At 38.7% G+C, this 24408-nt stretch overlaps 1 protein-coding gene across 5 annotated transcripts in view; it reads right to left on the reverse strand.

The window, feature by feature from the left end:
- The window catches only part of ASCC1 (activating signal cointegrator 1 complex subunit 1), a 104961-nt gene that overhangs the window by 55389 nt on the left and 25164 nt on the right, over positions 1 to 24408 (reverse strand). For all 5 annotated transcript variants that reach the window (XM_025434785.3, XM_025434786.3, XM_025434784.3 and 2 more), the window contains exons 6-7: positions 11426 to 11562; positions 2796 to 2915 (exon numbers count right to left, since the gene is read on the reverse strand). In XM_025434785.3, the coding sequence (XP_025290570.1) occupies positions 2796 to 2915; positions 11426 to 11562 (257 nt within the window). The remainder of the gene's footprint in view (positions 1 to 2795; positions 2916 to 11425; positions 11563 to 24408) is intronic.

The following is a 24408-nucleotide window of genomic DNA, read 5'->3' on the forward strand; positions in this document are numbered from 1 at the left end:
CAACCTGGGCCGAAGGCAGACATTCAACCATTGAGTTACCCAGGCGTCCCAATTTTATTTATCCTTGATGAAACAGTAAAAATAATCAATTTTATTAAATCCCAGGCCTTAAGTACATGCCTTTTTAATATCCTTGTGTGATAAAAATGATAGTATGTATAAAGCAGTTTGGCTATATACCAAAGTAGATGGTTGTCTGGAGGAAAAGCACTTGTGAGATTGTTAGAGCTGGTGCTGAACTAGCCTCTTTGTCCATGAACACCATTTGTATTTGAAAGAACGACTGACAGACAAATTATGGTTATTCAGACTTGGTTATTTGACAGACATTTTCTCAAAAAAGAACTTCAAGAAAAACAGTATTTTGGGCCAATAATAAAATTCAAGCTTTCAAGTGAAAATTAGAATTTTTAGAAAATCTGTATCTGCTACCATGAGGTTGACAGCAGCTTCCTAATACTTAAAGATTATGATGAAATTAGAGTGTGAGTAATACATTTTTAATATTGCATAATGAAAAAAATATATTGCATAATGAAATGTGACAACATTTGGAAGACCTGCATAACTCAGTAAACCAATATTTTCTAAATGACCAATATAAAATTGTGCATAGGTTAAAGATCCACTCAAAATGCAAAAGAGACCAACAGATTTTAATGCAAGTGTATGAAATGTTAACTGATCTGGTTTCTGATTTCACATTGCAAATGACCTTTTCAATGTAACTTGTAACTTGTCAAGTTTTAGTGTAGTACCAAATAGCCAACATTGTCTGAAAATACCATTAAAGTACTCTTCGTTTTTCCAAATACATTTCTGTGTGAGTACAGATTTTCTTGTATACTTCAATCAAAACAACATACTGCAATACACTCAATAGAGAAGCAGATATGAGAACCCAACTGTCTTCTATTACAGAAATTTACAAAAATGTTAAACAATGCCTATCTTCTCACTAAATATTTTTGGTTTGGAAAATAGATTTTTTTTTTTTTTAAATTTATGATAGTCACACAGAGAGAGAGAGAGAGAGGCAGAGACACAGGCAGAGGGAGAAGCAGGCTCCATGCACCGGGAGCCCGATGTGGGATTCGATCCCGGGTCTCCAGGATCGCGCCCTGGGCCAAAGGCAGGCGCCAAACCGCTGCACCACCCAGGGATCCCGGAAAATAGATTTTTTTTTTTTTTTCGGAAAATAGATTTTTTAATGAAAAATATGTTATTTATATAAACAAAAAATATCTTACTATTTTTAATGAACTATCAAATGTTAAATTTCACAATTTTAACTTCTAATAAGGTAAATATTGATAACTATTACCCATATAAAGAAAGGCTCTTTGGTATCCTTAATAATTAAGAAATGAAAGTGATTATGTGATCAAAAAGTTTGAGATTACCTTATCATTCACTGTTTTTGTTCACAAAACTGAAAAGTAATCTACCCCTTATATAGCAGCCCTATAACATGGTGAAGACATTTGGAATAGTTATAACTTACAACACAAAGTAAGTAATCCATACCAGATATCAAATTCCAACCTGGCAGAAATGTTTTAGGATATCCCATAGGAACAATGTGCCCCTGTATTTTAAGGCAAGGTCATTAGTATGCTATTTTAGCACATGCCAGGTATCTATGAAGAGACAAATCTGGTCCAAAATACATACAACATTTGATTCTATACCATCTCTTCCTACCTTCCTCCAAAAATTCACTTCCAATTGAATTGAAATAGGAGATAATTGAGATAATCAATTTGAGCTGAGAAACCTTACAAGGGATCCTCTACAAAAGCAAATCAACTTGGGGGCCTGCCTAGAGACTTTGATTTTCTCTACAAGGTTCCTGGTTCAGCGTGAGCTCTGTTCTATGCTGTCTTAATAAAAAGACCACAAAAACAAACTTCCAATTCAAGTTTGGCTCCTCTGCTCACTGAAGACCTTGACTAGACTAATAAATGGTGTTATTAACCTTGGAAATGGCTCTGGATGCCTAGACTAGCCTCAGAAATAGCCTGGGTTGCAAACTGAGAATCCTTATAAGTGATCTAAGTGTGGTAATAACACAGGTAAAAAACAGTAAACATTTGATGTGTGTTTTGATGATGTTTATATGCACAAAGCACTGTTCTAAGTATTCATGTAGATTAACTTACCTAAAAGCCTTACAGAGTTTGTGTAGTTATCATTCCCACTTTGTTTTTTTTGTTGTTGTTGTTTTTAAGATTTTATTTATTTATTCATGAGAGACCCAGAGAGAGAGAGAGAGAGAGAGAGGCAGAGACATAGGCAGAGAGGCAGGCTCCATGCAGGGAGCCTGACATGGGACTCGATCCGGGGACTCCAGGATCATGGCCGGAGCTGGAAGGCAGACACTCAACCACTGAGCCACCCAGGCATCCCTCATTCCCACTTTGTCCTGGTAATCACTAGACAGGTATTATGTCACTTTTCCAACTACTATCCTAAAAGGCCATCCTTCCTGCCTCCTATTACCCTGAAAAACATGAAGAAAGCACTGAGTTCATAAGAACTAGATTGTTATCATCAATATCTACCATCAAAGTAACTCAATAACTATCAATTAAAATCTGATACTTTTTCCTACAACAAATTCCTCTTTTAAGATATCAGCTTACTATTTTAAAAAAAGAATTTGTTTTTTTTTTTTTTTTTTTTTTTTTACAATCATAAGATTGCAAAGAAAAGGAATCAAAACTCGCTGAACTTCTAGGAATTTTTTTTTAGGAACCTCTTGATAAAAGCAAAGAAGCATTCCAGAAACATACCTGTTGGAGCCATCTTTCATATGGACTTTGGCATAAAGAACATCCACCATGCCAGGATCGTCATTCATGTATTCTATCCCTGCCATCTCTACTTCTAGGGGTTTGCCCCCAGAAATGTCACTGCAATGGAAAAAACATTAGATTTTTGTAACTGTTTAAGCTGAGAGGGCCATTATATTTTAAACATAGCTATTATACAAAGTCAAATATTACAAAAATGGAATTGCTGGGGGTTTTTTCTTTTGCTAACAATATTATCTAATCATCCTTCTAATTTCAAAATTAACACATTCTGTGCACACCAACTAGAAACACAAGAATTCCCAAACTTGCCCTATAGTTACTCAATACCAGTTTATTAGTACTTAGAGGAAAACGTCAAGGAATGACAGTTCTGACTAACAAAGACATTTACTGTGTTGCTCATCTCTTGGGTTTTATTTCATTATTTCCACAAGCTGCAAACACCATTTTACTCATCTAACAATGGTGGAGGCATAAAGTAGTAGCACATCTTTAGCAGCAATTTGGCAATATTTATAAAAATATAGCCTTTTGCGGGCAACCCTGGTGGCTCAGCGGTTTAGCGCCACCTTCAGCCCGGGGTGTGATCCTGGAGACCGGGATCGAGTCCCGCGTCAGGCTCCCTGTATGGGGCCTGCTTCTCACTCTGCTTGTGTCTCTGCCTCTATCTCTCTCTCTGTGTCTCTCGTGAATAAATAAAATCTTTAAAATATATATATAGAGAGAGACTTTTGCCATTAAGTCTTAACAGCTGGGACGTCTGGGTAGTTAAGCATCTGCCTTTGGCTCAGGGTGTGGTCCTGAAGTCCCAGGATCAAGTCCCGCATCAGGCTCTCTGCATGGAGCCTGCTTCTCCCTCTGCCTATGTCTCTGCCTCTCTGTGTCTCTCACAAATAAATAAATAAAATCTTAAAAAAAAAATCTTAACAGCCATTGCTAATCATTGTCTTTATCCATTATTTTGTCAGGGGTTGCAAAATGGTGATGTTCTAATTTCATCATAACTTCTACATTCACCAGTTGGAATTCTTCTGTAAAGAGCTTTCCTTTATCAGCTATGATTATGTAGCTGAATTCATAATTATTTCCTTAGGTTTGGCTCCTAGAAATTGAACTACTGGGACAAAAAAGGGTTTCTGTTCTTGAAGACTTTTTAAAAATATATTTTATTTATTTATTCATGAGAGACACAGAGAGAGAGAGAGGCAGAGACATATGCAGAGGGAGAAGCAGGCTCTCCTCTGGGAGCCCGAAGCAGGACCTGATCCCAGGATTCTGGGATCATGACCTAAGCCAAAGGCAGACACTCAACCACTGAGCCACCCAGGCATCCCTATTCTTGAAGAATTTTTATAAATATTGCCAAATTGCTGCTAACGATGTATCTTTAAAATTTTGAACCGGGCAGCCCAGGTGGCTCAGGGGTTTAGTGCTGCCTTCAGCCTAGGGCCTGATTCTGGAGACCTGGGTTTGAGTCCCATGTCGGGCTCCCTGCATGGAGCCTGCTTCTCTCTCTGCCTGTGTCTCTGCCTCTCTCTCTCTCTCTGTGTGTGTCTCTCATGAGTAAATAAATAAAATCTTTAAAAATAATAAAAATAAAAATAAATTTGAACCATGTAAGTGTATTACCTATTAAAAAGCTAATATAAAAATATAGAAGCAAAAGAAGCCAAACACAACTTTTTATACTGCACAGATACAAAAGAAGCCAAACACAAAAATGTATATACTGAATGATTTTATTTATATGACATTCATGAACAAGCAAAATTAATCTATAGAAATAGAAATCAGAACAACAATTATTTCTGGGAGAAGTGAATTTTTTGGAAAAGGTCACGAGGGAACTGCAGAGTGATGACAATGTACCACATTTTGATTTGGCTGAAGTTACGTGAGTGTAGGTGTTTGTTAAAACTCATCAACTACACTTAAGATCTGTGCATTTTACTGTAAGTAAATTACACCTCAAAGAAAAAACTACACACATGCATATAAACAAGTGTGAGATCGTTAACAGTCATCTTTAAGTGGTAGGATTAAAAGCGATATATTTGCTTATCTGCAATTTTGACTTCTCCAAAACTAATACATTATTACCTCATTTTAACTGATGTATAATTGAGATACATTATATTAGTTTCACATGTGCATGTATTACTTTTCTGTTAAGTAAAACCTCACCATCCTGCTTCTTCTCAGATGCCTTAAACAGACTCAAGCTTCAGCCAGAAATGGCCCTGCAGTGCCAAGATGAAACCTAGCTAAAAATCAGCTCACCACACATAGTCTTCTGCAAGACTCATGAGGCCAGGGAGTCCATCCATCTTGTCTATTCCTATATCCCCAGCACCTGGCACAGTCTTATATAAAATAGGTACTCCATAGATCTCTGCTAACAAAAAAGTTATTTTGATATTGAACCAAAGCCATACAAAGACCCTTTGTAGCCTAGGAATCTTCATGGCAAAGATTCTCTTAGGGGCAGTTGGGGGGGTCAGTCAGTTAAACATCTGCCTTCAGCTCAGGTCATGATCCAGGGTCCTAGGATGGAGCCCTGCGTTGGACTCTCTGCTTAGTGGGGAGTCTGCTTTTACCTCTCCCTCTGCCTTCCCCAACCTTGCTCAAGCTTTCTCTCTCTCAAATAAATAAAATCTTTAAAAATATATATATTTCCCTAAAACTTCAAAACCATATTATTGCACAAGATAGAATCTCTTTCAGTAAGAAACTAAATATTCTGGACAGATATTCAAGAAAAATTGCCTTCATCATAAGAATCCCTATTACCACCTCTAATAAGTGGGATATTCCAAAACATAAGCCAAGCTCTGCACTTTTACCTAAGGCCTGTAGCTTTAACCAACAACACATCTCCTTTTCAAGTAACAGCCAAAGAATTCAATATGAAAGACTGCCATTCAATCCTATCAAAGTGCAGTCAACCAAACTTACATGAGAAAAACAGTTTAATACTAACTATACATAGGGGGGGCCAAGAGGGAGGACGTGGGGGGGGGGGGTCCTAACTCTGCATAGTTAGATCACCCAAAAGCACCATACCATTGGTTTAGTTTCCCCCTAATATGTTTTTACTGGATTATGTCTAATGTTATAACCTCAAATTCTAGGGATCAATACAAGAGAGAACCATATGAACCACTGTATCTTCTGCAAAATTCCTGAAGACACTGCTCATCATCATTTTGAGTTAATATTTACATGACAAGTTTTTCTTGCATTAAAAACAAGCAAAGGGGGCAGCCCGGTGGCGTAGCGGTTTAGCGCCGCCTGCAACCCAGGGTGTGATCCTGGAGACCTGGGATCAAGTCCCACATCAGGCTCGCTGCATGAAGCCTGCTTCTCCCTCTGCCTGTGTCTCTGCCTCTCTCTCTCTCTCTCTCTCTGTGTGTCTTTCATGAAAAAATAAATTAAATCTTTAAAAAAAAAAAAAAGAACAAGCAAAGGATTCTTTCCTAAAAAAAATGCTATGGTCCTTTTTATCAGAAAGAACTGTAATAATCGATGTGTTTGTGGAATACAGTTCAAGTATACCAGTACTTGAAAACCACTAAATTCTTTTTTTAAAGATTTTTTTAAAACTTATTTATTCATGAGAGACAGACAGAGAGAGAGAGAGAGAGAGAGAGAGGCAGAGACACAGGCAGAGGGAAAAGCAGGCTCCATGCAGGGAGCGCAATGTGGGACTCGATCCCCGGTCTCCAGGATCACACCCCAGGCCAAGGGTGGCACCAAACCACTAAGTCAACGGGGCTGCCAGAAAACTACTAAATTCTAATGTTCAAGTACAATTAGAACATTGCCTTGGTTTTCAGGTAAACATTTTCTCCCCATCCCATCTTCACGGTTTCTGAGCTCCCTGACTTTAAGATTCTCTTTCATATCTATGTCCTCATTACAAACTACCTCAAATCTTTAGAATGAGATGGGGTATCAAGAACAACAAAAAATGAAACCATGAAACAGGATCTAAAGCCTGCCTTTGGAGCAGGAAAAGAAACTCTTTCAACCTTCCCTAGGATTTATCAAGAGGGAGAGAAATTCAGTGGTTTGCCTGGTGCTCTTTGTCTTGATGACAAAACTGTTCCACCTGGGACACCAGTTGAGCATACTCTTCAACTGAATGACATCTGAGGCAATGATTAGGAACCAAACACTGGTCCGTGGGTATTTTTCCTCTTCCCTCCTCGCTCTTGTCCTGCTTTACCTTACTATTTGGTGCTACCTCAGGCTTATGGGGAACATTTAGGTACAAGAAGAGTGATACTGGAACTAAGAAGTACTGCATATTTGTCAGACTATCTACTTAGAGCCACTGCACTGTTTGTGTTCTACATCTCACAAAGAAAAGTCACAAGGGATACATTTAAAGCTTCGGCGTTTACTGGACACTGAATAATTCATTCAAAATCGATAGAGCTACATGAGCCGTTAGCTTAAGAACTGAAATCAAAGTTCTGTTTCTTTTTTTTTTAATATTTTATTTATTTATTCATGAGAAACACAGAGAGAGAGGCAAAGACACAGGCAGAGGGAGAAGCAGGTTCTATGCGGGGAGCCTGACGTGGGACTCGATCCAGGGTCTCCAGGATCACACCCTGGGCTGAAGGCGGTGCTAAACCGCTGAGCCACCCGGGCTGCCCCAAAGTTCTGTTTCTGATCAGATAACATCCCTTAAACACAAAAAGCACCCCAAAATTTAAAACAAATATTCAACTACCCGTTTCTTTAAAATATGTATATAGCACTACAGGTTTCATTAAATCTGAATTTAGCCCCATTTATTTAATATTTCAATTTAAAAAGCCAGTGAAGGGCAGCCCTGGTGGCCCGGCGCTTTAGCGCTGCCTTCGGCCCAGGGCATGATCCTGGAGACCCGGAATCGAGTCCCGCGTCGGGCTCCCTGCATAGAGCCTGCTTCTCCCTCTGCCTGTGTCTCTGCCTCTCTCTCTGTGTGTCTCGCATGAGTAATAAATAAATAAATAATTTTAAAAATAAAAAGCCAGTGAAGTATATATTAGTCTATTCAATTTCAATGTTTTCCTTTCTTGTATTTTAATTTGGGATCTTTACAACACAAAAGGTTGAGATTAGCAATGCCGTTTATTGAGTCTTTCTTTTTTTTTTTAAGAGTTTATTTATTTATTTATTTATTCATGATAGACACAGAGAGAGAAAGAGAGGCAGAGACACAGGCAGAGGGAGAAGCAGGCTCCATGCCAGGAGCCCGATGCGGGATTCGATCCCGGGGCTCCAGGATCACGCCCTGGGCCAAAGGCAGGCACCAAACCGCTGAGCCCAGGGATCCCCTACTGAGTCTTTCTAACTATACCAAGCACAAAGGCTGAGATTAAAGTAGAACAGAATAGATAGATAGATAGATAGATAGATAGATAGAACAGTAATGTAGGAAAAAAAGTTAAATAATACATTTTACTCACCAGGGCTGTAAGTGTGTGTGCATGTGTGTATTCATGTACATGTGTATATATGTGGTTCTTTTTTGTAGGAGATATTTTTTTTCCTTTTAGGGAAACAAGGCACTTCTAATCCATCTAAACAGCCAAATCTGATTCTCCTTCTCCTCAGAAATAAATTAATTTTGCACTAGTATACTTTTTAAGAGAGTAAATGTGGCAGAGGAGAAGGTGGGAGAAGAGGCCTGGGGAGGCTTACTCTACTTGCTGGTTTTGAATCTTTCCAGCTTTTGAAAAAAGGATCTTCAAAAAATTTTTGCCTGCACTGCAGATTTTTGGCAGTGTAACTTTGTCCTATTTCAAAAGCTTTGCTGAATTTGAAAAACTACAATTACTGTTTTCATCCTGTCATGTCAAAAATTCTTAGGAACTATTAAGGCTGCTCTTCATTTCCTATGCACACCAACCCTGACATGCTTAAAAGGACTCAGATTTGGCATTTAGCCACAAAAGGCACCAAGAGACATAAAAGAGAGGAACTCAGTTAAATCCTCACATAGCTCAGGATAAAGCTTCAGTGATTAAAACCCTGTGACCTGATTTTCGTAGGTTAAAAAAAAAAAAAAAAACTTCCCTAAACAAATATTTTATCTACCCTGAAACAACTTCTTAGCAAGATTATCCTAATGGCAGTCAAGAAAATGCAGCTGCTTTCAGTTTCATTTAACAAAAAAACTACCTGGAAATAAAGGACTTACCCTTAAACCAGGTAACATTGCTCTGCTTTGTGAAGTAAGGTATAAAGTTTTATCTTACACAAGGAAATTGTAAATATTTAATTTTCAAACAATTATTTTGAATTTTAGATTAAGACAGAGAGAAAACAGTTATATCCATCAGTGAGCAAAGATCAAGACAAAGAAGTATTCTTTGCAGACTGCAAACTCCATCAGCTCATGATTTTGCTCAAGAAAAATATCTTTTATTTTTTTTAAAGATTTTACTTATTTATTCATGAGACACACAGAGAAAGAAGCAGAGACAGAGGCAGAGGGAGAAGCAGGCTCTATGCAGGGAGCCCAATGTGGGACTCGATCCCAGGATCACAGGATCACTCCCTGAGCCAAAGGCAGACGCTCAACCACTGAGCCACCCAGGGGTCCCGAAAAATATCTTATCTTCAAAACAATGGAAAAGGAGAAATGGCCCACATGTCATTACATTACACAGTTTCATATATAATATACATAAAATTTTTTAAATCCTTTTTACCTCATCTTATCGAATGAACTAGGGAACCCATTTCTACAAGGCCATATTAAAATAGTATGGGACCTGAATATAACTGAATTTTAAAAATCCTCTTCAAATGAGTCAGTTTTCAAGTTTCTCTTATTCTTCATCAATCTTAAGAAAAAGGAGTAAAGAGTAGGGAAGATGATTCTTTAAATAAAGCTGTTAGGTCAGATGTACACGTAAATTAAAATTTTATAGTAGGGATCCCTGGGTGGCGCAGCGGTTTGGCGCCTGCCTTTGGCCCAGGGGGCGATCCTGGAAACCCAGGATTGAATCCCACGTCGGGCTCCCAGTGCATGGAGCCTGCTTCTCCCTCTGCCTGTGTCTCTGCCTCTCTCTCTCTCTCTCTCTGTGTGACTATCATAAATTAAAAAAAAAAAAATTTATAGTAAAAAGAATAACAACTCTGCCCCCAGAATAGCAATGTTTTCCTGGAGCCCAAAGAGACTACTTGAACAGTTATTGGTATCTTACAAAACTACCTTATTTAAAAAAGAAAATTAAAGTGCATTTCTTGAAATACAATGAAGACCTTTGTAAGGAATCGTGTTGTATGTTTGAGTTATTGTGGTAACAGAATAATGGCCCTCCAGAGATATTCACGTCTTATTCTCTGGAATTTGTAAATAGGCTATCTTACCTAGGGCAGACAGACTTTTGCAGATGTGATTAAGGTTAAGGAGTTTGAGACGGGATGATTATCCTGAATTATCTGGGTGGGCTCCATCAAATCACGAGTCCTTAAAAGCAGTGAACCTGTCCCTACTATGGCCAGTATGTGATAACTTTATCACAGAGATAAATGGGTCAGAGTGATGAAAAGCTGCTACTGACAAAGACAGAAGAAGGAGGTGACTAGACAAAGAATGTGGATGTAGCCTCAGGAAGATGGGCTTTTTTTAAATTTTTTTATTGGAGTTCAATTTGCCAACATATAGCATAATACCCAGTGCTCATCCCATCAAGTGCCCCCCTCAGTGCCCGTCACCCAGTCAACCCCACCCCCCCGCCCACCTCCCTTTCAACCACCCCTCGTTCTTTTCCCAGAGTTAGGAGTCTCTCATGTTCTGTCTCCCTTTCTGATATTTCCCACTCATTTTTTCTCCTTTCCCCTTTATTCCCTTTCACTGTTTTTTATATTCCCCAAATGAAGTAGACCATATAATGTTTGTCCTTCTCTGATTGACTTATTTCACTCAGCATAATACCCTCCAGTTCCATCCACGTCGAAGCAAATGGTGGGTATTTGTTGTTTTTTTTTTTTTGTATTTGTCGTTTCTAATGGCTGAGTAATATTCCATTGTATACGTATACCACAGAAGATGGGCTTTAAAAGCAAGGAAATTAAAAAAAAATTTTAAAATTTAAAAAAATAAAAAATAAAAGCAAGGAAATAAACTCTTCCTTTGAACCCCCAGATAGGAAAACAACCCTGCTGACACTTTAATTTGAGCCTAGTGAAACCCATATCAGACTACCCCCATAGACCTATAAGATAATAAATCTTCATTGTTCTAAGCCACCAAGGTTGTAATGTGTTAAGCAGCACAAAACACTAGTACAGTATCCCATACTGTTCAATACATAATGAAGAAAATTTCCTTTCAAAGAAAATAATGGGATGTCCTGTTAATAACAAAATTTGCCTACTAAACTAGTATAAAGTCTTTCCATAAAAATTTTTAATTTTTGCTTTAAATCCATTTTAAGCTTTTCGGACAGTGGTCCAATGTTAAGTACAACTGGGTGAGTCAACAAACCTTGTTACCATATGACAAAAACAAGTTTGCCTACGCACAAAACCAAGTCTGTGATACCAAAGAGAAGCCAGTAAAAGATGACCAGCCTTCCCCTTTCCTGTAGATTACTTACTCAATGAATTCTTCTTTACACTGCTGTAGCATCTCACATGTCTGCTGGATCTCTTGTTCACTCAAAAGCACCAACATCCCAATGGTTAGGTGAAGTTTTTTGGGATTCTGGAAAATGGTGCTATCAACCCCATGATCCTGTTATCAAAGGGAGAAAAACAAGAAACTCAGCCCACACAAAAGTAAATGGCAGGGAGAGAATTTAGAGTCCAGAGATAAGCCCATACATCTATGACCAACTGATTTTTCAACCAGATGCCAAGACAAATTAATGGAGAAAGAAGAATCTCCTCGACAAATAATTCTAGGACAACTGAATAACCACATGCAAAAAAACGAAGTTGGACCCATACCTCATACCATATATAAAATTACATCAAATGGATCAATGACCTAAACATAAGAGCTAAAACCATAAAACTCTTAGAAGAGTTTTCTTAGGGGAAAATCTTTATGACCCTGGACTTGGCAATAGATTCTTAGATATTAATCAATAGAATGGGCAACAGAAGACAAAAATAGATAAATGAGACTTCACCTAAATTAAAAACTTTTGTGTATCGACACTATCAAGAAAGTAAAAAGACAACCTATCAGAAAGTAAAAAGACAACCTACAGAATTACAGAAATATTTGCAAATCATGTATCTGTTAAGGGTGTATATCCATAATATATAAAGAATGCATTCCACAAGTGAAAAACAAAGAACTCAATTTTTAAAATAGAAAATGAATTTGAGGGGTGCCTGGGTGGCTCAGTCAAGTTAAGCATCCAACTCTTGATTTTCGGCTCAGGTCATAATCTCAGGGTTGTAAGATCGAGCCCCACCTTGGGCTTCATCCTGGCCACAGAGGCTGCTCAAGATTCTCTCTCTCCCTCTCCTTCTGCCGAAAGAAAGAAAAGAAAGAAAGAAAGAAAGAAAAGAAAGAAAGAAAGAAAGAAAGAAAGAAAGAAAGAAAGAAAGAAAGAAAGAAAGAAAGAAAAAATGAACTTGAGTAGACATTATTCCAAAGAAGAAATACAAATGGCCAATAAGCACATGAAGATGTTCGACTTCATTAGGCATTAAGGAGAATGCATATGAAAACCACAATAAGGTACCATTTCATACCAATTTGGCTGGCTATAATAAAAAAGTAGAAAATAACAAATGCTGGCAAGCATATGCTTAATGGGTACAGGATTTCTTTTTGGGGTGATGAAAATGTTTCAAAGTGATACAGAGCTCATAGTTACATAACTCTGTAAGTGCACAAAATGCCAATGTATCATTCCCTTTAAAATGGCTGATTTTGGGGGCAGCCTGGTGGATCAGCGGTTTAGCACCGCTTTCCAGGGCATAATCCTGGAGACCTGGGATCGAGTCCCACGTCAGATTCCCAGCACAGAGCCTGCTTCTCCCTCTGCCTATGTCTCTGCCTCTCTCTCTCTCTCTCTCTCTGTGTGTGTGTGTCTCTCTCATGAATAAATAAATAAAACCTTTAAAAAAGATGGCTGATTTTGTGTTATGTGAAATTCACCTCAATGAAATAAATTTTTTTGAAAAGGAACTGGTAGCCTGATAGAATGGCATGCTGGGGGAAACAGAATGCCTTCTAAATGTAGGCTCTAATAATATCTTTTTTGCTCCTTTACCAGCTCTGTTAGGCCCAGAGCAACTGGGATTTTTTCTTTGATGGGATTCCCCAAAGAATATACTCTCTACAAAAAAAAAACTCTGTTTCTGGGATAAGTGAGTGGCTCAGTGGTTGAACATCTGCCTTTGGCTCAGGGCTTGAACCCGAGTCTGGGGATGGAGTCCTACATCGGGCTCCCTTCAAGAAGTCTGCTTCTCCCTCTATGTCTCTGCCTCTCTCTGTGTCTCTCATGAATAAATAAATAAAATCTAAAACAAACAAACAAACAAAAAAAACACCGTTTCTATCTTAGCAGACAGTACAGTATTTTCAGGTAAAATATTATGTTTTAAGAATAAATTCTCCCAAGCAGAGAGAAGAATGAAAAATGAATATGGAGAGATATCCAGACACTGGAGTTGCCACATCAAATATAGTTATCCTTTTTCATCATTCCTTATTCTTTGCACTTCAAAACATTTGTGTCTGGGTAGCCAAAATAGTAAATAGACTCATAAATCTCCCTTTTCAAAAACAATTGAAGTGCAACTCACTTAACATACAATTAACCATTTTAAAGTGTACAATTTAGTAATATTTACTGTATTCACAATGTTGTGCAACCATCAGTCCTCTTTAGTTTCAAAACTTTTTCACCCCATAAAAACACTCCATAATCATTAATCATTCTCCATTCCGCATCACTCATCCCCTGGTAACCTCTAATTTGCTTTCTGTCTCTTTGGATTTATCTATTCTGGATATAGCATATACAAGGAATCAATATATGACTGTTGTGCCCGACTTTTTTCACTTAGCATGTTAACTGAAAGTCCATCCAAGTTATACCGTATATTGGTACTTCATTCCTTTTTATGGCTGAATAATATTCCATTGTGTATATATAACATAATTTGTTTATTCATTCACCTTTAATGGCCATTTGGTTTGCTACCATCTCATGGCTACTACGCATAATGCTGCTATAAACATTCATGTACAAGTTTCTGTGTTGCCATGTTTTCAGTTCTTTTGGGTATATACCTAAGACTGGAACTGCTGGGTTACATAGTAATTTTAATGCTTAATTTTTTGAGGAATCACCAGTTTTCCACATCTCAATCATTTTACATTCTTAGCAGCTGTATAAGGGTTCCTATTTCTCTCCACCTTTGTCAACACTTACTACTTTCCTTTCAAAATTTTATTATAGCCATTCTACTGAGTAGGACATGTTACCTCAATGTATTTTGATTTGCATTTCCCTGTTGACCTACGATGTTGAACATCTTTTCATGTCCTTGTCGGATACCTCCTCTGGAGAAATATCTATGTGAATTCTTTGCCCATTTGTTGTTGAGTTATACAAATTCTTTAAGTATTATGATACTAGGGATCCCTGGGTGGCTCAGCGGTTGAAAGTCTGCTTTCAGCTCAGGGCGTGATCTGGGGTGCAGGGATCAAGTTCCCCATTGGGCTCCCTGCAAGGAGTCTGCTTCTCCCTCTGCCTGTGTCTCTGGCTCTCTCTCTGTGTCTCTCATGAATAAACAAAATCTTATAAAAAAAAAAAAAAAGTATCCTGATACTAGTCCCATATCAGATCACGAATCCCTTTTGAAGCTAAGTAGGTCTCAAGTTTCATTATGTTCATTCTGCAAATGAAGACAAGAAAAAAGTTAAGAATCTTCTCCTCCAGCAAAAGCAAAGCACAAATCCTACTTTGCATTGCCAAGTTCTGGTTCCGTAATCTGATCCCTAGATTAATAAACTACCCCAAAGGCAAAGAAATGAATTTATCAAACACAGATAGCTTACATTCTGTTCTTGGCTTGCCTAAGACTGCCTAATTTTTGCGTTGGCAACAGGAGTTAATAGATTATTCATTTTCTAAGTGTTAATGGAGTTTATTTTTATAACTGATGAAGAATTTTGTGATTCTACACATCAACTCAAATTGCCTCATTTAATTAAAGTGATTTTAAGGAACAATCAGTTGTAAATGTGTCAAGGAAGGCTAAGTGCAATGTTTATCACCCCAGCTGCTCTAACCTGTGGCAGGACCTGTCATTTTAGAAAGGCATGCAAAGTGTTTAAATGCCCCTCAAATGATTCCAAAATCCATCCATAACTTCATCCCAAACTACAGTTGAGAATTGCCTCCTTCATAATAAGAGCTAGTATTTTTTTTTTTTTTTGCCCTTATTCTGTTCCAGGCATTTCCTATGCACTTTACATAGACAAATTCCCTATGAGGAAAGATATATTATCCCCATTTTACAGATGAGGAAATTGAGGCACAGAGAAGTAAAATAACTTTCCCAAAGTAATACTGCTAGTAAGAGATAAAGCTAAAATTCAAACCCAAGCAGTCAAGCCACAAAGTCTACACTTTTGATCAATACTATATTGCCTCATTAGTAACAGCCATTTAGAAGAGGCAGGAACAATGTGATCATCACCCAGAGGCAAGTCCTTACACATTCAACAAAGCTCACACAATAAATGGATCTGATCACTAAATGGAGAATAAAGCAAATCTCATAATTCTCTAAAAAGAGATATTAATATTTGCCTTTCCTTGATGTGACACCATAAAAGCATGATCTATAAAAGAAAAAAATAGGATGAATTGAACTTAATCAAATTTAAAAACTTGTACTTCAAAAGATTCCATTGGGCAGCCCCGGTGGCTTAGGGGTTGAGCATCTGCCTTCGGCACAGGGCGTGATCCTGGAGTCCCAGGATGGAGTCCCACATCGGGCTCCCTGCATGGAGCCTGCTTCTCCCTCTGCCTGCGTCTTGGCCTCTCTCTCTCGTCTCTCATGAAAAAATAAATAAAATCGTAAAAAAAAAAAAACCAAAAAAGAAAATGAAAATGAAAAGACAAGCCACAGAGAAAAATATCTGGGAGAAAAATATTTACAATTCATATATCTAATAAATATAAATATATAATAAATTCTTAAAATTCAATAATAAAAAGATATATAATTCCATGTGAAAATGAACAAAGAATCTGAATGGAAATTTCACCAAAGAAGATATACTAATGACTAAGAAACATGTGAAAAGATGCTGAACGTCATTAGTCATCAAGGAAATGCACATCAAAATCAAAATGAGATATTGCCTCACCCCCATCAGAATGACTATAATCAAAAAGACAGACATTAAGGACATGGGGAAACTGAACTGCTCATATATCGTTAGGTTAGAAGGCCATAATATGCACAACACACTCTAAATGGTTCAGAAAGAAAGAAAAAAGAGAGGGAGAATGATAAAAACAGAGTGTTCTGAGTATGAGTAAAGGGTGCTATCCTTAGTCTTACAACTTTTCTGTGAGCTTAAAATTATTAGTATCCTATTGGTACTGTAACAAATTACCACAAATTTAATGGTTTAAAACAATACAAAAAAACTTACTACCTAGCAAAAGGAAGCTCTAGAACTTTTCCTTCCTTACCTTATTCTCTGAGAGCCTATCACTTAGGTCAACCTGAGTTCACTTGCCAAGAAAATATTAAATACTGGGAAACAAAACATAGAGAACACAAAAGAGCAGGAAAAAGAACAGATGGGATACCTAACGGCCACACAATCTGAATTCTTCTGGAGAACTCTGAGTCATAAGCCTTCATTCTTTAACTGTATTAGAAATTATATCATTTATATGTAATCCCACTGGACAGTCTTTTAGTAAATGGAGAAACACCCTGAATTTTAGCAATGCCATCTATGAAGAAAAATCTTTTCTCTTACTGAATTATATAAATTTAATGTGGAACCAAATTTTATGTGGAACCAAACAATCTTCAAGGCGATGGCATAAATCTCTAGAGCCACTATTTGTCTTTGCTCGGAATATATCATATTCCTACCCACAAGCCTCTTGACTGAAATGAATAAAGACCAACAGCAAATTCTTTACTCCAGGGGTTTTAATTACACTGGGCCATGCTCCAAGTTCACCATTACTTGCAGCTAGAACGATTTTACTCCATTAGGTTGGACAATCAGGCTGGTGCCTGAAAATTCTAATGGTGACGACTTTCTACCCAACAAGAAGCAGCAAAGGGTGAGGTAACAGAATTCCCTAGAACAGTTCTGTCTAAATGAAAAAAAGAAAGTGTTTCTTTAGGGCTATGTCATATCTAAAGTGTTTATTTGTTGTTGTTGTTTTTTTAAAGATTTTATTTATTTATTCATGAAAGACAGAGAGAGAAAGAGGCAGAGGGAGAAGCAGGCTCCATGCTGGGAGCCCAATGTGGGACTCAATCTCGGGTCTCCAGGATCACGCCCTGGACCGAAGGCAGGCGCCAAACCGCTGAGTGACCCAGGGATCCCCTAAAGTGTTTATTTGTTAAATAAGGGCTTATCCAAGGAGAAAATGATGCTCCAGCTACCTCCCCAAAGCTGGTGTGCAGGCCTCAGCCACAGTGCAGAGTTCCAGGTCACATCCTAACTAAGCAGTCTCAGGTGCAACCTTACCCGTCCTTCAAACTGCAGCTCCACGATCTATCACTAGCAACTACCACATCCTCACAGGCCCTTCATTGATTGCACTTTTAATCCAGCACGTGGGCTCCACTGGGGCAGAACTGCTGGCAATGCTATCAGCATGAACAATTAACAAGTAATAGCGAAATCTAAAAATGTCAAGCTTGGGGAAAAGGCCAGTGGAGGAAAGTATGGATTAGCCCACCATGGAGCATTCACTCATTCTCTCTGCTTCCTTAAAGCCCCAGGTAGAACTCAATCTTCCTCTCCACACAGATGGGATATAACGCAGGCACATCTGCCAGAGCTGTCAGCTAGCAAGGGGAAGCCTCCATGCCATTACGTAAGAGTTAAGAACACCTATGAATCTAATGCAAACCTGTACCACCAGAAGCACTCTGATTTGACATTACATGCTGAGAACCAGGGACAAAACAAAACAAAGCAAAAAAAATTCCTCAAATTATATTCACGGTTATCATCTTCTAGGAGCTCCAGGCATAGCAAAGGTACGTGATTTAACTATAAAAGGCCTTTAAACCTGGAATACAGAGTCTAGGGTTCTAATTTTGACTCTGTTACAAACCAGCTGTAATTAGGCAAGCAATTTCGCTTCCCTGGACCTCGTTTTCCTCCTTTGTAGGAGATGGCCTAGTTTACCTCTACGTCAAAGGTCCTATAAATTTTTTACATGCTCCCACAAAACCTATAATTAAGTACAAAATAGGTATTCATGAGGGATCCACCAATTCACTTCCTGATATTCCATGCAAGGACAGGAAATAAACATGGGAGCCTTCCCTATGCTCATATTTTCTTTCCTTTTTTATGGCTAAACCCCATGAAATCACTTCTGGGCAAGTGACATAAATCTCATTCACACAGGAAAGTTATTCAAATAAGGCAGACTGGTGAAAAGAGCATTTAGCTTTGCAACCAGACAGGCCTACATTCAAATTCTAATTCTGCCTCCTATCAGCAGTGTGATCCAAAGTGAGTTACTCAATTGTCCTGAAACTTCAATTTCATCATCTATAAAAAGGACATTTCCCTCACAGAGTTGTTCTGAGGATTAAAAGAGACATGTGTGAAGAAGCCTCTGGCACACAGTATGGAATAAATACAGGCTTCCCCTGCTTCCTGCTTCTTACATGGCCATGTACCACTCTAAACAAATACCATCTCTGCTCGCTTTATAAAGCACCATCAAGAGCTAATTAAATGACTCTGCTGAGTCATTTCTATTATTCTTTAAGAATGTTCAAGAGAGTCTCTATATGTTATTAAATATCTTAAGTTGAATATGCTTCAGAAAACAGAGTTTGGATTGGATTCTTCTGGCTTATAAATTCTATACAGACGTAATTACGGGAAAGTGGAGATTCTTAAAAACAAAGGACAAATATTCAAACATTAGATTTTATACTGACCAGAAAAAAAGAATGCACTGTCTAAATATCCTTACCCATAAAAAGGAGCAAAGAGTATCCTCCCTTTACTAAAGAATGCATCCTTCTTATCTTTAATGAAAACAATGAGGGGTTAACCCTACTTTTCTTTTTTTTTTTTTTTAAGATTTTTTTTTATTTATTCATGAGAGACACAGAGAGAAAGAGAGGCAGAGACACAGGCAGAGACACAGGCAGAGGGAGAAGCAGGCTCCATGCAGGGAGCCTGACGTGGACTCGATCCCAGGTCTCCAGGATCATGCCCTGGGCTAAAGGTGGTGCTAAACCGCTGAGCCACCTGGGTTGCCCCTAACCTTACTTTTCTAAAAGCTTGACTATCCTCCTTAAGTTAGTTGTAAGCACTAATTCACAATCTATCTACCAACCTACATTCATTTCCAGACACTGATCACTCAAACATTAGTAATGTGTTAACAGTACACCACTTCTTCAAATCAGACCCTTAGCTTCTTTTGGATGCCACGCTTTCCCTCATCGCCCATACTGTAATCTATGGCATTATTACAGAAACAGCTAACACTTATACAGCACTAGCTATGTGCCATGCTCTGCACATAGCTTAAACACCATAATCTATTAACACATTTACTCTTCATATCAGCAGTAAAGATGGGTACTATTATTATCCCCACCTTAGAGACCTCTGTAATATTTCTGGAGTACATAACCTCCTAAATAAACCCCAGATCTAGTCTTTTCTTTTTTTAAAAGATTTTATTTATTTGACAGAGAGAGGGAGAGCACAAGCAGGTGCAGCAGCAGGCAGAACGAGAGTGAGAAGCAGGTTCCCCGCAGAGCAGGGAGCCCGACATGGGGTTCTATCAGGGATCATGACCTGAGCCAAAGGCAGATGCTTAAACAACTGAGCCACCCAGGTGCCCCTAGTCTTTTTTTTTTTCAATAGACTCTATCAATAGGTTCTAACTGGTAGTTGCCTCTGGTACCCCACTCCTTAACCCTCAATCCACTCTGCACACTGCCTTCAGAATTATTTTTCTACAATTCTAAGTTAATAATTTTTTATACAAAGCTTTAATTTATTTGTGTGTGTGTGTATGTGAGAGAGAAAGAGAGAGAGAGAGAGCAAGTAAGCAAGCACAAGTGGAGGGAGAAAGGCAGAGGGAGAGGGAGAAGCAGGCTCCCCAGTTAGCAGGAGCCCCACGCTGGGCTCAATCCTAGGATACAACCAAAATCCTTTACCCATACAAGACCTTTTACCACCTGGATACCATTCACCTTGCCACTCTTCCCTACCCTACCCACTTCTAGACTCTACTCTTAAAAACCTCCCCACTCTCCCTTGAAAACAGACTAGAACACTGCCATACCTTGCAGGTGCCATTTCCCCTGCAGAGAATGCCCACCCCCTACTTGCCAACCTGGTACAAGCTTTTGTTCTTCCATCAAGACTCTGCTCAAGTGTCACCTCCCTTTTCCAACCACTGGAGAACATCTTCTGTAGGTACCCACTGCAGTCCCCCCTAATGGCACCTATCGCACAATGCTGTAACTATATCCACATGATTTCCCTCCCTAGAGTACAACATCCATAAGAGTAGAGTCCATCGTTAGTACATAATACATAACCTGGCAAATGGCAGACATCTAATAAATACCGAATGAATAGAAGATAAACATTTGTTCAAAGCAAATATCTCCATTCAAATTGTGCAATATATGAATCTTATAAACATTTCTTACTTTCTGGAAAGAAAATGAGTGGGAAAAATTAGAGGGTGACAAAACATGAGAGACTCCTAACTCTGGGAAACAAACAAGGGATAGTGGAAGGGGAGGTTGGTGGGGCGATGGGGTGACTGGGTGATGGGCACTGAGGGGGGCACTTGACGGGATGAGCACTGGGTGTTATACTATATGTTGACAAGTCGAACTCCAATAAAAAAAATTATATATATATACACACACATATATAAAACATTTCTTACTTTCCTACCCAACAGCAAGACTCAGGAATTTACAATTTTCTTACAACCAAAGACAACTATTCCATCTCCATTCTAAATTAGTTCATAAGATAATTAAAAATCCCACAACTCCCCTTATATATGAAGAATCCTAAATTATACACCAAAGGTTTTATATATAAATTTTCTTCTTCAATGAATACTAAATGGAAAAATAATCCCAACTCGGGGGGGGGGGGGAGGACCCAGATCCATTAGTCCCTTCTGCCCAGTGTCAGCCTTCACATTACAATGTGAGCAGAACTATGTAGTTTCTGGAGCTATAACCTATCCAGGTTCTCCAGGCAGCCTGAGAAACCCCCTGTTGCTATAAGCCCTCAGAATGCTCCACCAAACACATTTTTGAATTACTGTTTTTCATTACTGATGTGCTTTCTACTGGACCCTGCTGTGAGATAAAATAGAATTATAGCAGCATTACCAGCTATAGAATGACTGAGAGATATACAGGGTTTTAATATACTTCTTGAACTCACAGACAGTGAAGACATCTTTGAATATTAATGCAAGAGACGAAAGAGTGAAAAAGTAAGGTGCAGTTTATCTACAGATCACACAGATGAAAAATACCTTGCAGATGTCTGCGAGCTTCTAAATCCTACATTAAATACTCAGGCTTAAAGAGCTGCAGCACAGGGATGATAGTGATAATGTCTGGAGTGAAATAACATTTCTTATAAACTGATCAGCACAAAGGAAGGTGATTTCAGAAAACGCTCTTCTAAAAGGTAAATTCACAGTTTCCTTGGAGAATCAAGGGTGAGGTCAAGGACAAGCATGCCACCAAATAAAGACAGAAAAGAGACTTTTTTAAAGGAATAAAAGTTCAAGGGTGAGGGAAAGATACAATGTGAGGAGAAAGGTCCTCTGTTATATCAAAAATGTGACCTTCACAACAATGTTTAAAAATGAAAACTGGGCAGCCCAGGTGGCTCAGTGGTTTAGTGCCGCCTTCAGCCCAGGGTGTGGTCCTGGAGACCCAGGATCGAATCCCATGTCTGGCTCCCTGCATGGAGCCTGCTTCTCCCTCTGCCTGTGTCTCTGCGCCCCGCCTCCCCCCCGCCCCCCGTGTGTTTCTCTCATGAATGAATGAATGAATGAAATAAATAAATAAATAAATAAATAAATAAATAAATAAATAAATAAATAAATAAAATTTTTAAAAAAGAAAATTAAGGGCACCTGGGTGGCTCAGTGGTTGAGTATCTACCTTTGGCTCAAGTCGTGATCCTGGGGTCCTGGGAGCCCCGTATCAGGCTCCCCACCTGCTCCTCTCTCTCTCTCTCTCTCTCTCTCTCTCTCTCTCTCTGCATCTCTCATGAATAAATATTCTTTAAAAATAAAATAAAAATGAAAATGGAGGGGCACCAGGGTGGCTCAGTCAGTGAAGCATCCAACTCTTTTTTTTTTTTTTAAAGATCGTATCTATTTATTTGAGAGAGGAGTGTGCATGTGCGAAAAAGAGAGCAAGCACGCACATAAGCTAAGGAAGGGGCAGATCCATCTGAGAGATCCCTCTAAGAGAGTGAGAAGCAGACTCCTCACTGAGCAGGGAGCTCGATGCAGGGCTCAATCCCAGGACCCTGGAATCATGACCTGAGCCAAAGCCAAAACCAAGAGTCAGATGCTTAACCAACTGAGCCACCTAGGTGACCCTAAGCGTCCAACTCCTGACTTCAGCGCAGGTCATGATCTTGAGGTCATAAGATCAAGCCCAGAGTCGGGCTCTAGGCTCAGCAGAAAGTCTGCTTGGGACTCCCCCTCTTCCTCTGCCCCTCCCCTTCCACGCTCTCTTTCTCAAAATAAATAAATAAATATTTTTTTAAAATGAAAATATAGGGCACCTTGGTGGCTCAGTCAGTTAAGCACTGGACTCTTGGTTTTGGTTCAGGTTGTAATCTCGGGTTTATGGGATCAAGCCCTGCATTAGGCTCCACGCTCAGTGTGGAGTCTGCTTGTTGCTCTCCTCTCTCCCTCTGCTCCCTCCTACTCTCTCTCTCTAAAATATATAAAGTCTTTAAATATCTGTGGTAGGCAGAATTCTAAGAATAACCTTCAATGACCCGGACTCTCATATAATCCCTTCTCCTTTGATTGGGAGTAGAACCTATGAAAGTAATGAGACGTCACTGCTATGTTATATGGCACAGTTAACCTTAAGATAGGGAGATTATCCCAAACGAGCCTGATCTATACTCATGAGCTCTTTAAAAAAAGCAGTTTTCTCTGGCTGATGGCAGAAGTCAGAGATTTGAAGCATAGGAGAATTTAATGGAAGCTAGAAGGGGCACGTATCAAGGATATGGGGACTCAGGACTACAGCCACAAGGAACTGAACTTGGAAGTAGACTCTTCCCCAGGGCCTCTGGTGTGTTCCAAAATGGCCAACACCTTGATCTCAGCCTGTGAGACGCTAAGCAGGGAACCCAGTTGAACCCACAAGATTCTCTGATCTACAGAACTACTAAGTACTATGAGATGATAAATGGATATTGTTTAAAGCTACCAAGATTGAGGTAATTTACTATGCAGCAACAGAAAACTCATAATAGGGTAGGGTACAAATGTAAACTAATAAACTCATATTTCAATAGTATCTTTCACACGAGATCCCAAAAGGACTTGATATGTTTGACATAACTATCCAAGAGGATAAATTCACCTTTTAAAAATATTATTTATGGGAGCCGGTTCGCTGGCTCAGATGATGGAGCATGTGACTCTTGATCTCAGGGTCATGAGTTTGATCCCCATGTTGGGCATGAAGCCTACTTAAAAAAAGAGAATAAAAATCTTTCAAAATACTATTAATATTTAATAATCTAATAATATTAATGAGTTGTTTTAAGAAGATAGTCTCACTTCTTGCAGTCCTGATTCAGGACTAAAGATAGACATCCCTAATAAACAAAAGGCCTTCTTAGATGATATCTGATCCATATATCTTTTTTTAACAATTAGGGAATATATGATTTAGAATTGAAAAATCCAAGCACGGGATGCCTGGGTGGCTCAGCGGATGAACATCTACCTTTGGCTCAGGGCATGATCTTGGGATCCAGGATTGAGTCCCACGTCAGGCTCTTTGAATGGAGCCTGTTTCTCCCTCTGCTTGTGTCTCTGCTTCTCAAAACAAGTATAACAGGGAAGGCTTTCTTATTCTTTTTTTAAATCTTCAAATACTGTGCAAATTACTATCCAATTTTAGTAAAGGTTGGTCTCAATGAAACACTTGCTGGGGGCACCTGGCTGGCTTAGTCATTAGTGTACAACTCCTGATCTCAGGGTTGTAGGTTTGAGCCCCATGACGGGTATAGAGATTACTTACAAATTAAATTAAATTAAATTAAATTAAATTAAATTAAATTAAAATAAATAAAAGAAAATACTTGCTAAAAGACTAGTAAAACTGG

Source organism: Canis lupus, chromosome 4 (assembly GCF_003254725.2).
Source record: "Canis lupus dingo isolate Sandy chromosome 4, ASM325472v2, whole genome shotgun sequence".
In the NCBI taxonomy this organism is placed as follows: domain Eukaryota; kingdom Metazoa; phylum Chordata; class Mammalia; order Carnivora; family Canidae; genus Canis; species Canis lupus.